A 12,188-nucleotide genomic window follows, 5' to 3' on the forward strand; every position below is an offset into this window, starting at 1 on the left:
GTGCCCCAAAAATTCACTCATGTGTAGGTCCCTGTAAGTTACATTGGATAAGCTACTTGGAAGATGGTTTTGCCAAGAAAGTTAGGAAGCACCCAGGACAGCCTGATGTAAAGGAAAAGAGCCTCAGTTTGTAACCAGGAAGCCTGAGTTTCAGGTGTCTGACAAGGTAACTGATCTTTGCAGATCACGTGGCCTCCCTGACCTTCAGTTTTCTCATCTGTAAAACAGGCTTTAGTAATGCTGTCCTGTCCTGTTTGGAGGGCAGGATGCTAGAATGAAATCATGTGCACTTTGTAAATTCTTAAAGCACCACACATGTAAGATATTTTCTTTTTCTTTTTATGTCTTTACTACCCAGGAATTAGTCATAGCCCGAGTACCTAAGCCAGGGCCTGGTCATAGTGGATTAAGTGGCTGACACAGATTACAAAACCCTGCAAAAGCACCTGCCACGCTGGGAGTGTGGGGTAGGTGCTAGGAGTAGTGGTGGAGGCGTCCTGACATACGGAGACAGATTCCTCCAGGGAGTCATCATGGGAGGGCTGGAGGAGTCCTTTGCTGCAAGTTTTTCACATATTTCATAATCTCCTTCATCTGCAGGCCCCACTAGGGCCTAAATCTAGATGAGGCCTTAGTCATGACCAGTGTCTGCAGGAGGGCTGGAGCCACTGCCCACAGGTGGGGCTCAGGTGGCCTCCATCTCCAGAGAGAGGAAGGTCGATGCGGGAACAAAGCAAGCAAATCACTGCGAGCACAGGTGTGCCACATGTCAACACCCCTGTCAGGAGATAAAAGGGCCAGAGAGCCCCTGCTGTTGGCAGAGAGAGGAGAGAGTGGGAGAGGTTCTCGGGAGATCCAGGGAGAGGCCTTGGGGACTATGGTGCCAAGGACTGCCTGGCTGGGAGCCAGGCGATCTGCTCCACGCGGCCACGGCCTCTGCTGCAGTCCGTCCTCGGGTCTGTTCAAGCCGCGGCCTTAGAAAGTCATCTCCCCGCCGACCCCCCTTGCTCTCCCAGCCACCCTGGGAATCTGTCATCACAGGGATCCGCGTCCCCGTTCCTCAGGCGAGCGGAGTGTCTCAAGAAAAGCGACTTGTCCGAGTGGTACAGATGGGGCACTTGAAGCTCCGACTCAGGGGCCCTTCCCATACGTTCTCATCAAGGTAGCGCGTGCTGTGCTCAGAGTCATGGTGGCGGAGGCAGGCCTCCTGCCCGTCACCTCAGAACGGGCCGGAGCAGGAGCTGCATGGATGGCGCTCACACGGGTCAAGGTAATGTGACGGGGGATGTTGTTACTACTGTCGCAGATACTAGTCGTCAGCGTTGATGAGGTGCTTGTGCCGGGTGCTGTTCTAAGTAGTTTTGCCTGTGCTGATTTAATCCTCGCAGTGACCCTATGAGGTAGATACTGTGCTTGTCCCCATTTCACGGAGGAGGAAGCTGAAGCACAGAGAGGTTAATAAACCCACCACGGTTACAGAGCTACGAGGTGCCAGGGCGGGCTTGGGGCAGAGGTAGTCTGCCTCTGGAGCCACAGATGGGAGCGGTCCTTGCTCCCTCTCCTTGGGGAGTTATGCCAGACGTGCACTGGCTACCGTCCCAGAGGAACTTTTTAAGTATTTCGGCTGAAACCTGGGACCTCAACAAGCCAGCAAGATTTACCCCATCAGGCCCCACAGCTGCTCCCTAGCTGAAATGCCTTCCCGTCAAACTATTCTTTGCCTCCTTTGAAGAGTCAGAAGCTGACAGGTCCTGTCCATAAGTGTCCAGAGCAGCAAATGAGCCTTCAGTCATCCCCGAGAACACTGGGCTCACAGTCTGTGTGCCCAGCTGGGGAGGCAATTACACAGCCCTCTGGCTGCACCACTGTGCCGTTCCGAGACCTGGGACGTTGACTCCCAGAGGGACTGTGGGATACTGCACGTTGTGGGAAGTTGCATGTCTGGTGACACTAAAAACACTCTTACTGATTCTGTTATATAGCCTCATGCATCCTCCACTTTAAGGCCAGGAGCCCAAGGCGGTGTCCTGGGACAGTGTGTGGTGTCTGACACCAAAGCCAGGGAGCAGCGAGGGGGGTAGGGAACAGGTTTGGCACATAACTGCTCCGCAGAGGCAGCCTGTCGTTAGGGGACGTGCTGAGGACAGAGACAGGCCGACTGGGAAATGCGCAAGGACAGGGTGAGCAGAGGGAACCGTGGACCCTGAGGACAGTCACTGAGGCTGAGGCTTACGGTGTGAGTCTTGGAAGGTGAATTAGCAAGGATGGGCTGGACCGTAAGAAGAGCTGTGAGCCCTGGCCTGAACGGGGTGACTGGGCATCTTAGGGCTCCCAGCAAACCAGGAGTGCTGTTTTCCTTGAGGATGGCAGAACGGAGGCTATTCCCCTGAGCCCTGGGACCAACCTGTCATCTGGACACAGAAGTCTGCATACCAGCACTGATTGGGTGGAAGCTGTACCCGCTGAAAGCCAACACGTGGGCTTCCCAGTGAGTTTTCTGCCCGCAGCGAGAAGGGTGTGGAAGATGCTTGGCGTCACAAACCAAAGCAGCTGAACTATGGAGCAGTGCTGCCCGTATCTCCAGCTTTTCTCCAGAGTTGGCTTCTTGGAAATGTGATATATATTCTAGTAGGGAGATGCCATGGTTTGGCATGCTACAGGAAAAAGAAGAATTATGCAGTTTGAGTGAAATCAGCCTTGAGGGCAAGAGAGAAGGGCTGCACCTAGCATCACAAGATTTTTTAGCAGACTTTAGGAAGACATCATTTCTCATTTGGTGTATTGCAAAATCAGGCATAGGGCCTGTCTCTGCAGCGCCTTTAGGCTCACTAGTAATTAATCAGCTACTAACCAGATAAAGAACACTGATGCAGCTTTCCTAGGAAGGCTCCAGAACAGCTGTGTTCAATAAGAAGTTTAGGAGAGCATGTGGGATCGACACCATCAAATAAACGCCAGATGTAAAGACAGCGGTCATCCCCATGCCCCTCCCCTCTCTCCCAACCCAGGCCCCACCCTCCAACAGAATGAACTTGGTAAAATACAGCCCTTACTTTTGCCACCCCCCTTTTTTAAAGACATTTATTTATTTTAGAAAGAGTGCCCGTGCACGGGGGAGAGGGGCAGAGGGAGAGAGAGTCCTAAGCAGACTCCACACTGAGCACAGAGCCCGACATGGGGCTCAGTCTCACAACCCTAAGATCATGACCTGAGCCTGAATCAAGAGCTGGACACAACCAACTGAGCCACCCATGTGCCCCATTTTTGCCACCCTTTTTAAAAAACCTCAGCAGATCACCAAGTACACAGTACAGATCAAAGTCCTTAGCAGGATTTGGCCGTTGGGCGAGACAGCACCGCGTTTGAATGTTGGCCTCTCCTGGCTCTAGCGGTGAGACCTTCTGCAAGTTTCTCAGCCTTTCTCCCCACCAGTTTCACTGAGATGTAATTGACATATAGCCTTGTATAAGTTTAAGGGCACAGCATAATGACTTGACTTGCATATATGATTCATATGAAATGATTACAATAAGTTTAGTTAGGATCCCTCATCTCCTGTAGATATTAAAAAGAAGCAGGGGAAAAATTGTTTTTTTTCCTTGTGATGAGAACACTTAGGATGCTCTCAACAACTTTTATATATACTATAAAGCAATGTTAGCTATAGCCACCATGTTGTACATTATATCCCCAGTACTTACTTATCTCGTAACTGGAAGTTTGTATGTTTTGATCACCATCACCCAATTCCTCCTCCCCTCACCCCCTACCTCTGCTAACCACAAATCTGATCTTTTTTTTTTTTTTTCTAAGATTCCGCATGTAAGTGAAATCTCATAGTATTTATCTTTCTCTGGCTTTTTTCACTTAGCATACTGCCCTCAAGATCCATCCATGTTGTCACAAATGGCAGGATTTCCTTCTTCTTTATGGCTATTGTATATATACAATTACTTTTTCATTCATCCATGGATGGACACTTAGGATTTTCCATGTCTTGGCTATTGCAAATAGTGCTACAGTGAACATGGGGATGCAGATATCTCAACGTAGTTTTTCATTTTCTTCACTCTATAACCCCAGAAGTGGAATTAATGGGTCATATGTAGTTCTATTTTTAATTTTTTGAGAAAAATTCAGTTTCCATAGTGGCCAAACCAATTTATTCCACTAACAGAGCACAAGGGTTCTGGGTTCCGTTTTCTGCACATCTTGCCAACATTTGTTATCTCGTCTTCTGATAATTGCCATCCTACCAGGCAGGATGTGATCTCTCATTGTGGTTTTGATTTGAATTTCCGCTAGGATTAATGATGTTGAGCACCTTCTCATGTACCTGTTAGCTATTCAGGTATCTTCTTTGGAAAAATGTCTGTTCAGGTCCTTTGCCCATTTTTTCAATGGATTAGTTGGGATTTTTTTTTTTTGCTAGTTAAGTTGTAGGAGTTATTGTTTTAGATAATAACCTCTTATCGGATATATGATTTGTAAATATTTTTCCCAGTCCACAGATTATTTTCATTTTGTTGATCATTTATTTCGCTGTGCTTAAGCTTCTTACTTTGTAGTTCTGCTTGTTTTGTTGTTTGTGCTTTTAGTGTCAAATCCAAAATATCATTGGCAAGATATCTGTTAGGGAGCTTTTTTCCTGAGTTTTCTTTTAGGAATTTCTGGTCTCACATTTACGTCTTTTTAACCCATTTCTAGTTAATTTTTGTCAGTGGTCTAAGATAAGGGCCTAGGTTCACTCTTTTGCATGTGAATATCCAATTCTTCCAGCACCATCTATTAAGCAATTGTCTTTTTCTCCATTGAGTATGCTTGGCTCCCTTGTCAAATATAGTTGACCTTATATGCATGGGTTTATTTCTGGGCTCTTAATTCTCTTTCATTAGTCCAGGCATCTGTTTTTATGTGGGTGCCATACTGTTTTGATTACTGTAACCTTATAATATAGCTTGAAATCAGGAAGTATGATGCTTCTCCCTTTGTTCTTCTTTCTCAGGATTGCTTTGGCTACTTGGGGTCTTTTATAGTTCCATATAAATTTTAGAATTGTTTTTTTCTACTTCTGTAAAAAAAAATGCCATTGGAATCTTGATAGGGATTGCAGTGAATTTATAGATGGCTTTGGTTTCTGTGGATGTTTTAATAATATTCTTCCAATCCAAGAACACACAGTAACTTTCCACTTATTTTTGTCTTCAGTTTATTTCATCAGTGTTTTGGAGTTTTCAGTGTAGAGATCTTTCATCTCTTTAGTTGAATTTATTCCTATTTTACTGTTTTTGATGCTATTATAAATGGGATCGTTTTATTACTTTTTCAGATAATTTGTTGTTAGTGTATAGAAATACCACTTATTTTTGTATGTTAATTTTGTATCCTACAACTTCACTGAATTTGTTGATTAGATCTAACAGCTTCTGGTGGAGTCCCTAAGTTTTTATATATATAAAATCATCTGTAAATAGAGATAGATTAACTTCCTTTCCTTATGTGATGTCTTTTCTTTCTCTTGCTTATTGCTCTAGCTAGGATTTCCAGTACTGTGTTGAATAGGAGTTGAGTGGACACCCCTGTCCCCTTCCTAATCTCAGAGGAAAAGTTTCCAACTTTTCACCATTGAGTTTGACGTTAACTGTGGACTTGTCATATGTGACCTTTATTATGTTGAGGTATATTACTTCTGTACCTAATTTCTTAAGTCTTTATCATGAACCAGATGTTAAATTTTGTAAAATGCTTTTTCTGCTTCTATTGAGATAATCATGTTTTTCTTTCATGCAATTCATGTGATGTAGCACTTTGATTGATTTTATGTATGTTGAACTATCTTTTCATTTCAGGGGTAGATCCCACTTGATCAGGGTGAATGATCCTTTTAATGTGCCAGTGAACTCAGTTCCTGCTATTTTATTGAGAACTTTTGCATCTATATTCATTAAGAGTATTGCCTTGTAGTGTCCTTTGGTCTTTGGTATCAGGGTAATGCTGGCCTCATAAAAGGAATTTGGGAGTGTTCCCTACTCTTTTTCTTTGGGAAGGGTTTTAAGTGGATTGGCATTAATTCTTTTTTTTTTTTTTAAGATTTTATTTTTAAGCAACCTTTACACCCAACATGGAGCTTAAACCTACAACCCCAAGATGGAGAATAACATGCTCTACTGACTAGGCCAGCAGGTGCCCCAGCATTAATTCTTCTTTAAATGTTTGGTAAAATTCACCAGCCATCTGGTCCTGGGCTTTTCTTCATTGGGAGGTTTTTGATTACTGATTCAATCTCCTTACTAGTAATTGGTCTATTCGCATTTTCTATTTCTTCTTGACTCAGTGTGAGTAGGTCGTATGTTTCTAGTAACTTCCATTTCTTCTAGGTTGTCCAGTTTGTTGTATAGTTGTTCACAGTAGTCTTATGGTCCATTGCCTTTCTATGGTATCAGTTGTAATGTCTCCTTTTTCATCATAATTTTGTTGATTTGCATCAATCTCTTCTTTCCTTGGTTAGTCTAGCTGAAGGTTTGTCAACATTTTTTTTTTTTCAAAAAATCAACTCTCAGTTTTGATAATCTTCTCTACTGTTTTCCTGCTATTTCATTTATTTCTGCTCCAATCTTTATTTCCTTCTTTCTGTCACTTTGGGCTTAGTTTGTTCTTTTCCTACTTTATTAAAGTATAGGGTAGGTTATCTATTTGAGATCTTTCTTGCTTCCTAACATAGGCATTTATTGCTATGAAGTTCCCTCTTAAAAATTGTTGCTGCATTCCGTAAGTTTTGGTGTGTTGCATTTCCATTTTTTGTTTGCTGCAAGATACTTTGTTTTCCCTTTGATTTCTTCTTTGGTCCATTGGTTGCTCTGAAAAATGTTAATTTCCATGTACTAGTTTTCCTCCTCCTGGTTTCTAGTTTCATACACCTGTAGTCAAAGAAGATACTTGGTATGGTTAGAGTCTTCTTGAATTTGCCAACACTTGTTTTGAGACCTAAGATATGGTCTCTCCTAGAAAATGCCCTATGTGTACTTAAGAAGAATGTCTATTCTGTTGTTGGATGTAATGTTCTATATGTCTGTCAGGTCAAATTGATCTATAGTGTTACTCAAATACTTTTTCTTTATGATGCTCTATCTGGAATGATCTATCCATTTTTGAGTATGGGGTATTAAAGTTCTCAGCTATCATTGTTGTTTATTTCTGCCGTTAGCTGTCAGTTTTTGCTTTTATATATTTAGGTGCTCCAACACTGGGCACACAAATATTTACAAATATATCTTCTTGATGGATCGACCTTATTATCATTATATAATGGCCTTCTTTGTCTCTTTTTACTATTTTTAAAGTCTGTTCTGATAGAGCTACCTGTGCTTTTTTGTTACCATTTGCTTGAAATATCTTTTTCCATCCCTTCACTCTGTGCATGTCTCTAAGACTAAACTGGGTCTCTTATAGGCAGCATATCATTGGACCTTTTTTTTTTAATCCATTCACCCATTCTGTGTCTTTTGGAGGATTTAATTCATTTACATTTGAAGTAATTATTGATAAGGACTTAACTATTGCAATTTTGTTCATTGTTTTCTGGCTATCTTATAGAACTGTTTTACCTTGTTTCTTATCCTGTCGTGTGTGTTCTGATGTCTTTTGGAATCTGTATGCTTTGACTTCTTTATTCTTTTGTATAATTAGCAGAGGTTTTTCCCTTGTGGTTACAAAATATCTTCTAGTTATAACACCCTAAACCGATAACAACTTAACTTCAATAGCACTCCTAAACACCTTAGCTTATTGATGAAGTTTACATATTTTTTATATTGTATATCCAATAACAGACTACTGTAGTTGTATTTTTACTAAGTTTTTAAACTTCTCAAAAAATTTTATTTATTTTAGACAGTGCGGGATGGGGGCGGCAGAGGGAGAGGGAGATAGTCTTAAGCAGACTCTGCACTGAGCACAGAGCCCGAGGCAGGGTTCAATCTCATGACCCTGAGGTTGTGACCTGAGTCAAAACCAAGAGTTGGACACTTAACCAACTGTGTGACCCAAGCGCCCCTAAGTTTTTAAATGTTTACACTAGAGTTGAAGTACATTATGCACAACCATTATATTACAGATTCTAATTTTGACATGTTTACCATTACCAGAGAGTTTCATGCTACCCTCTTATTTATGATACTAACTAGCATCCTTTTACTTCCACTCAATTCCCTTTAGCATTTCTTAAAAGGAAGGTCTAGTGATCGTGGATTCTTTTAGCTTGTTCTTTATCTCTCCTTATTTCTGAAAGACAGCTATAGAATTCTTGAGTTTTTTCCTTTCATATTTTGAATATATCATCCTATTCTTTCCAGGCCTGAAAAGTTTTTGAGAAATGCATTTATAGTCTTATGGAAGTTGCCAATTTCATTTGGTTGTGTCTTCTTGTAGTTCACTGAACTTCTTTAAGGGGGTTCTGAATTTTTTGCATAACAATTCATAGATCTTTATTTAGGGTTATCAGAGTTTTATTAGTTTCCTTTGGCAGTGTCACGTTTACCTGATATTTTGTGATTGATTCTAGATGTTGCTAAGTGGTCTTCTCTTCCAGACTTTACAGGTTTGCTTTAGCCAAGACAGTTCTTCCCAGGCAGCTCAGTTTGGGTTTCTGGACATGTCTACTAGTAACATCCTTAGGCAGGTGGAACTTGCTATTAGAGCAGTCTATTTTGGGGCAAGGGAATCTCTTGAGTGTGTACTACTGCTTGAGAGCAGTTAGATAGGACTGCTGGGTTGGTTCTCTGCCCAAGTGAGGCTTTAGGGTGGGCTGTGCAGTTGCCTGGGGTTTCTGGTCAGGCTTACTAGATGGTTGGCTGGCTGCGTACTAGACTTAACAGTAGGAGGGACTATGAATTCACTTCCCTGAACTGGCAGGGCAGCAGGACAGGCCCCAAGGCCTGCACAGCTTGTTCGGGGACTCAATCAGACAAGATTATACATTGAATTCCCTGGCCGGATGGGGCCACCAGTTTTGCTCTGCAGACATGGATAGAGGCAGGCTGTGCTTTCTACTTAAGTGCCACTGTAAGAAGGGCTGTTAGATGGGCCACATAGCTTCCTGTGTGCTTTGGCTAGGCTTCCTGGTCAGATGGGCTGAAGGGTTTATTCAGCAATGATTAGGGCTACAAATTACCTTCCCTGCCCATGCAGAGCTGGAGAACTGGCTCAAAGGCCTAAAAGCTCTATGTGGTTGACTCAAGCTGACCTGTATCCCAAACTCCCTGGCTATACAGGGCCACTACCTTTGCTCTGCAAATAATCACCTCTGCCTGCTGCACCTCCCTGCTTGAGTGTTGCAGGGCTATGCAGCTTCCAGATGTTCTGGCCAGGCTTTGATCAGGCAGGGCCAGAAGCTACACTCACGTGTGGGCCAGGCTATGCCTCAGCTCCCCTGCCTGAGCTGAAGCAGACCAGACTGCAAGGGTGACAGGGCTCCTTTGAGGGCCACAATCAGGCACCCTGCTGTGTTCCCTGGTCAGACTACCCCTCTGTTTTGGCTCTGCAGATAAGCAAAATTAAAGGTTGGGACTACTACTTGGGCACTGCAGGTAGGAACTTGCTCTGCCAACTTCCACGTGCTGGTTGCTTTAAGCCCTTCCCTTCTCCATCAGTCAGATCCCCAGTGGTCAAGCCCTACAGATTCCCTGGCAATCCTCATGGGTGAGACCAGCATGGGGGAGCTAGATTCCACTCCAGGTTCTTTTCCTGTTTGAGGAACCGTACAAAGGCTCAGGGCAGACATTTTGGTGTGGTGCTACACCAGCCTGGTGGGGGGCTAGTGCAGTCAGCATGTAGCTTTTCCTCATGTCCTGATGCAGTGTGTCTGGTCTCTTGTGGTGCAAGGGGCTGCAGCCTCACTCCCATGTTCTAGAACTTTCTCAGGAGTGTCTTATCTCTGAAGAGTTAATTTTCTTGTAAGGGGAAGCAAAGTCAGGAACAACCTATTTTCCCACCTTGGTAACATCCCATCTACTCAGCCTTTACCAGACACCTCATGTCTGCCTCATGGACTTATTTTCAGCTTAATCATAAGGAAAATGCCTGATATGTAACAGGCTCTGAACAAATGTTGGCTCCTTCCACAGTGTAGCGTAGCCTTCCATTCTTCCTTCACCAGATACACAGTGCTTTATACACATCTCATTACTGATTTCCCTGGCACACATGCCCACACCTCTGCTTATGCCAGTTCTGCTGCCTATAGTACCCTTCTCTGCCTGGTTAAGCTCCTATGCATCCTTTAAAACCCAGCAAAACGCCAGTCTTGTAAAGCCTTACCAGACCACCACCAATTTCCAGTCCCACATTGTCCCATGCCATCTAGCTCCGCATTCTTGCACAGTACTTCTCATACTGCACTTACTTGTTTACACATTGGCCCGACTGACCCTGAAGGCAGACAACGGATTCCTAGTTCAGGACGTGTTTGATGATTTAAAAAAGAATTCAACATTAAACATACTGCCACTACAAAGTAGGAATGGGAGCTTAAATGAATCTCCCAGTTCAGCAAGTATTATTCCTATAGCTTCCAGGAACCTTAAGGAAACTTAAGATTCACAGTGTTGTGATCTTAAAGCCTCTCCCCTCTTTTGACCCCACCAGCTACCAGCTTAGGAAGAGCCTGTCCCACCTTCTGCATATGAAGGAGCTTGGAGCCAGAGATGTGGACAGATGGAACCGAGAGTGCCTGGCACTGCTGCTCCAAATTTGGAGGAAGGAACTGGAACTAACCCCCCCAAAGACCACTGCAGTAACCAGGACCACCAAGAGTTCATCTAAGGGCAGCTCAGGCACAAAGTCCACCAGGCACTTGGTACTCAAGCAAATCTATGGTAATTGTCCTTTGGGCACTCTGTAGTTAACACCCCCAGAGTGTTCCAACAGTATTGAAATGGGATTTAACTACAATGGGCAAACCTCCATTCAGATAGGAACTTTCTTATTCTATTCCCAGGCACCAAGAGAATTCTTAGCACCCCCATTTAATGCCTCCCCTCCAGCAATTCTGGGTCAGAATTGGTTTCATGATGCATTCTGGCATCTCAACCCAGAGAGACTCCCAGCCAAGAGGTCTTCTGCTGGTCTTCATTACTGAAAGCCTCACCCTTTAAACCCCTCCAGACCACTGCTTGGGTCCTTCCCCTTACATTACCCATTTGGAGGGCTCTGGGAGCAGGAAGACCCTGTCTGCCTCACTTTGACCTTTCTTATGCTAAGACAGTACAGAGTTGCCCCTTCTGTGGGAATGCCCCAGACCCATGCATTACAGTAAATACTTGTTCAGCAGATGAGCTGCTTTAGATGGAAACATTCTGAGCTCTGGAAAAAGTCCATCCAAATAAACTCAGCAGAGAACAAGCCTGGCTAGCTCCCCAAAAGAAAAATGTTGAGCCAAGGCTCCTTTAGAAACAGACCTGCAGCCCAGGCAGCAAAATTTTAGGACTTTACCCTTGGCCTACATGGTATTTCCACACCGTACATACCTAATTTATCTTGGCAGATACCAACAAGCTCAAGCCTTTACCTCAATAAGGAATTTAGAACTTGGTTAGGCTATAGCTGTCATGGTCAGAGAGAAATGGTCACTGTTGGCTGATTTCAGGTTGTTCTCAAGAAGGGAAAGTACCTCATCCCACAAGATCTTCCAGAGCTCATTCTGTGCTGCGTCTCAATTCAGGTAAGGTAGCCAGTGCACTGGCAAAACAGACTGGGAAGATGATGTGGGGAAGCATTTGCCTTGTTTCATCCCCAAAGGTGTTAGATATTAGAACAGAGATTGCCAAGGGTTTCCAGTGGTCATTTGATTTGAGATGTGCACATTTTTCGTTCCCTTTTCATGGAATCATTACTGCAGTCAACATGTCTCCATAACAGGCAAGTTATTTTCACAACCACAAGTTATTGTTAACTCTCTATCTCCAGTAGAGACAATAAATGGTACCTATTATTGATCACTTTTACATATTCACATAAAGAGAGAAATGAAAATACCGTCATTCTTCAAAGTAATACCTTGGGGAATTCTTACTCCATATTGGTTTCACATTAAGGTTCTTCATCTCCTTCTCAAAGTTAAGTTCCTTAATCACAAATTCTGGCTTTTGTGGCCCTGTGAGGAGGACATTTAATATTTAATAACATGTCCTGCT

General features: G+C 43.5%; 1 protein-coding gene across 2 annotated transcripts in view; it reads left to right on the forward strand.

The window, feature by feature from the left end:
• Positions 1 to 12,188, forward strand: part of INVS (inversin) — a 148,441-nt gene that overhangs the window by 133,608 nt on the left and 2,645 nt on the right. For both annotated transcript variants that reach the window (XM_008707881.2, XM_008707882.2), the window contains 2 exons: positions 10,642 to 10,871; positions 11,642 to 11,716. In XM_008707881.2, the coding sequence (XP_008706103.1) occupies positions 10,642 to 10,871; positions 11,642 to 11,716 (305 nt within the window). The remainder of the gene's footprint in view (positions 1 to 10,641; positions 10,872 to 11,641; positions 11,717 to 12,188) is intronic.

Source organism: Ursus maritimus, unplaced genomic scaffold (assembly GCF_017311325.1).
Source record: "Ursus maritimus isolate PB19 unplaced genomic scaffold, ASM1731132v1 scaffold_17, whole genome shotgun sequence".
Lineage (NCBI taxonomy): Eukaryota > Metazoa > Chordata > Mammalia > Carnivora > Ursidae > Ursus > Ursus maritimus.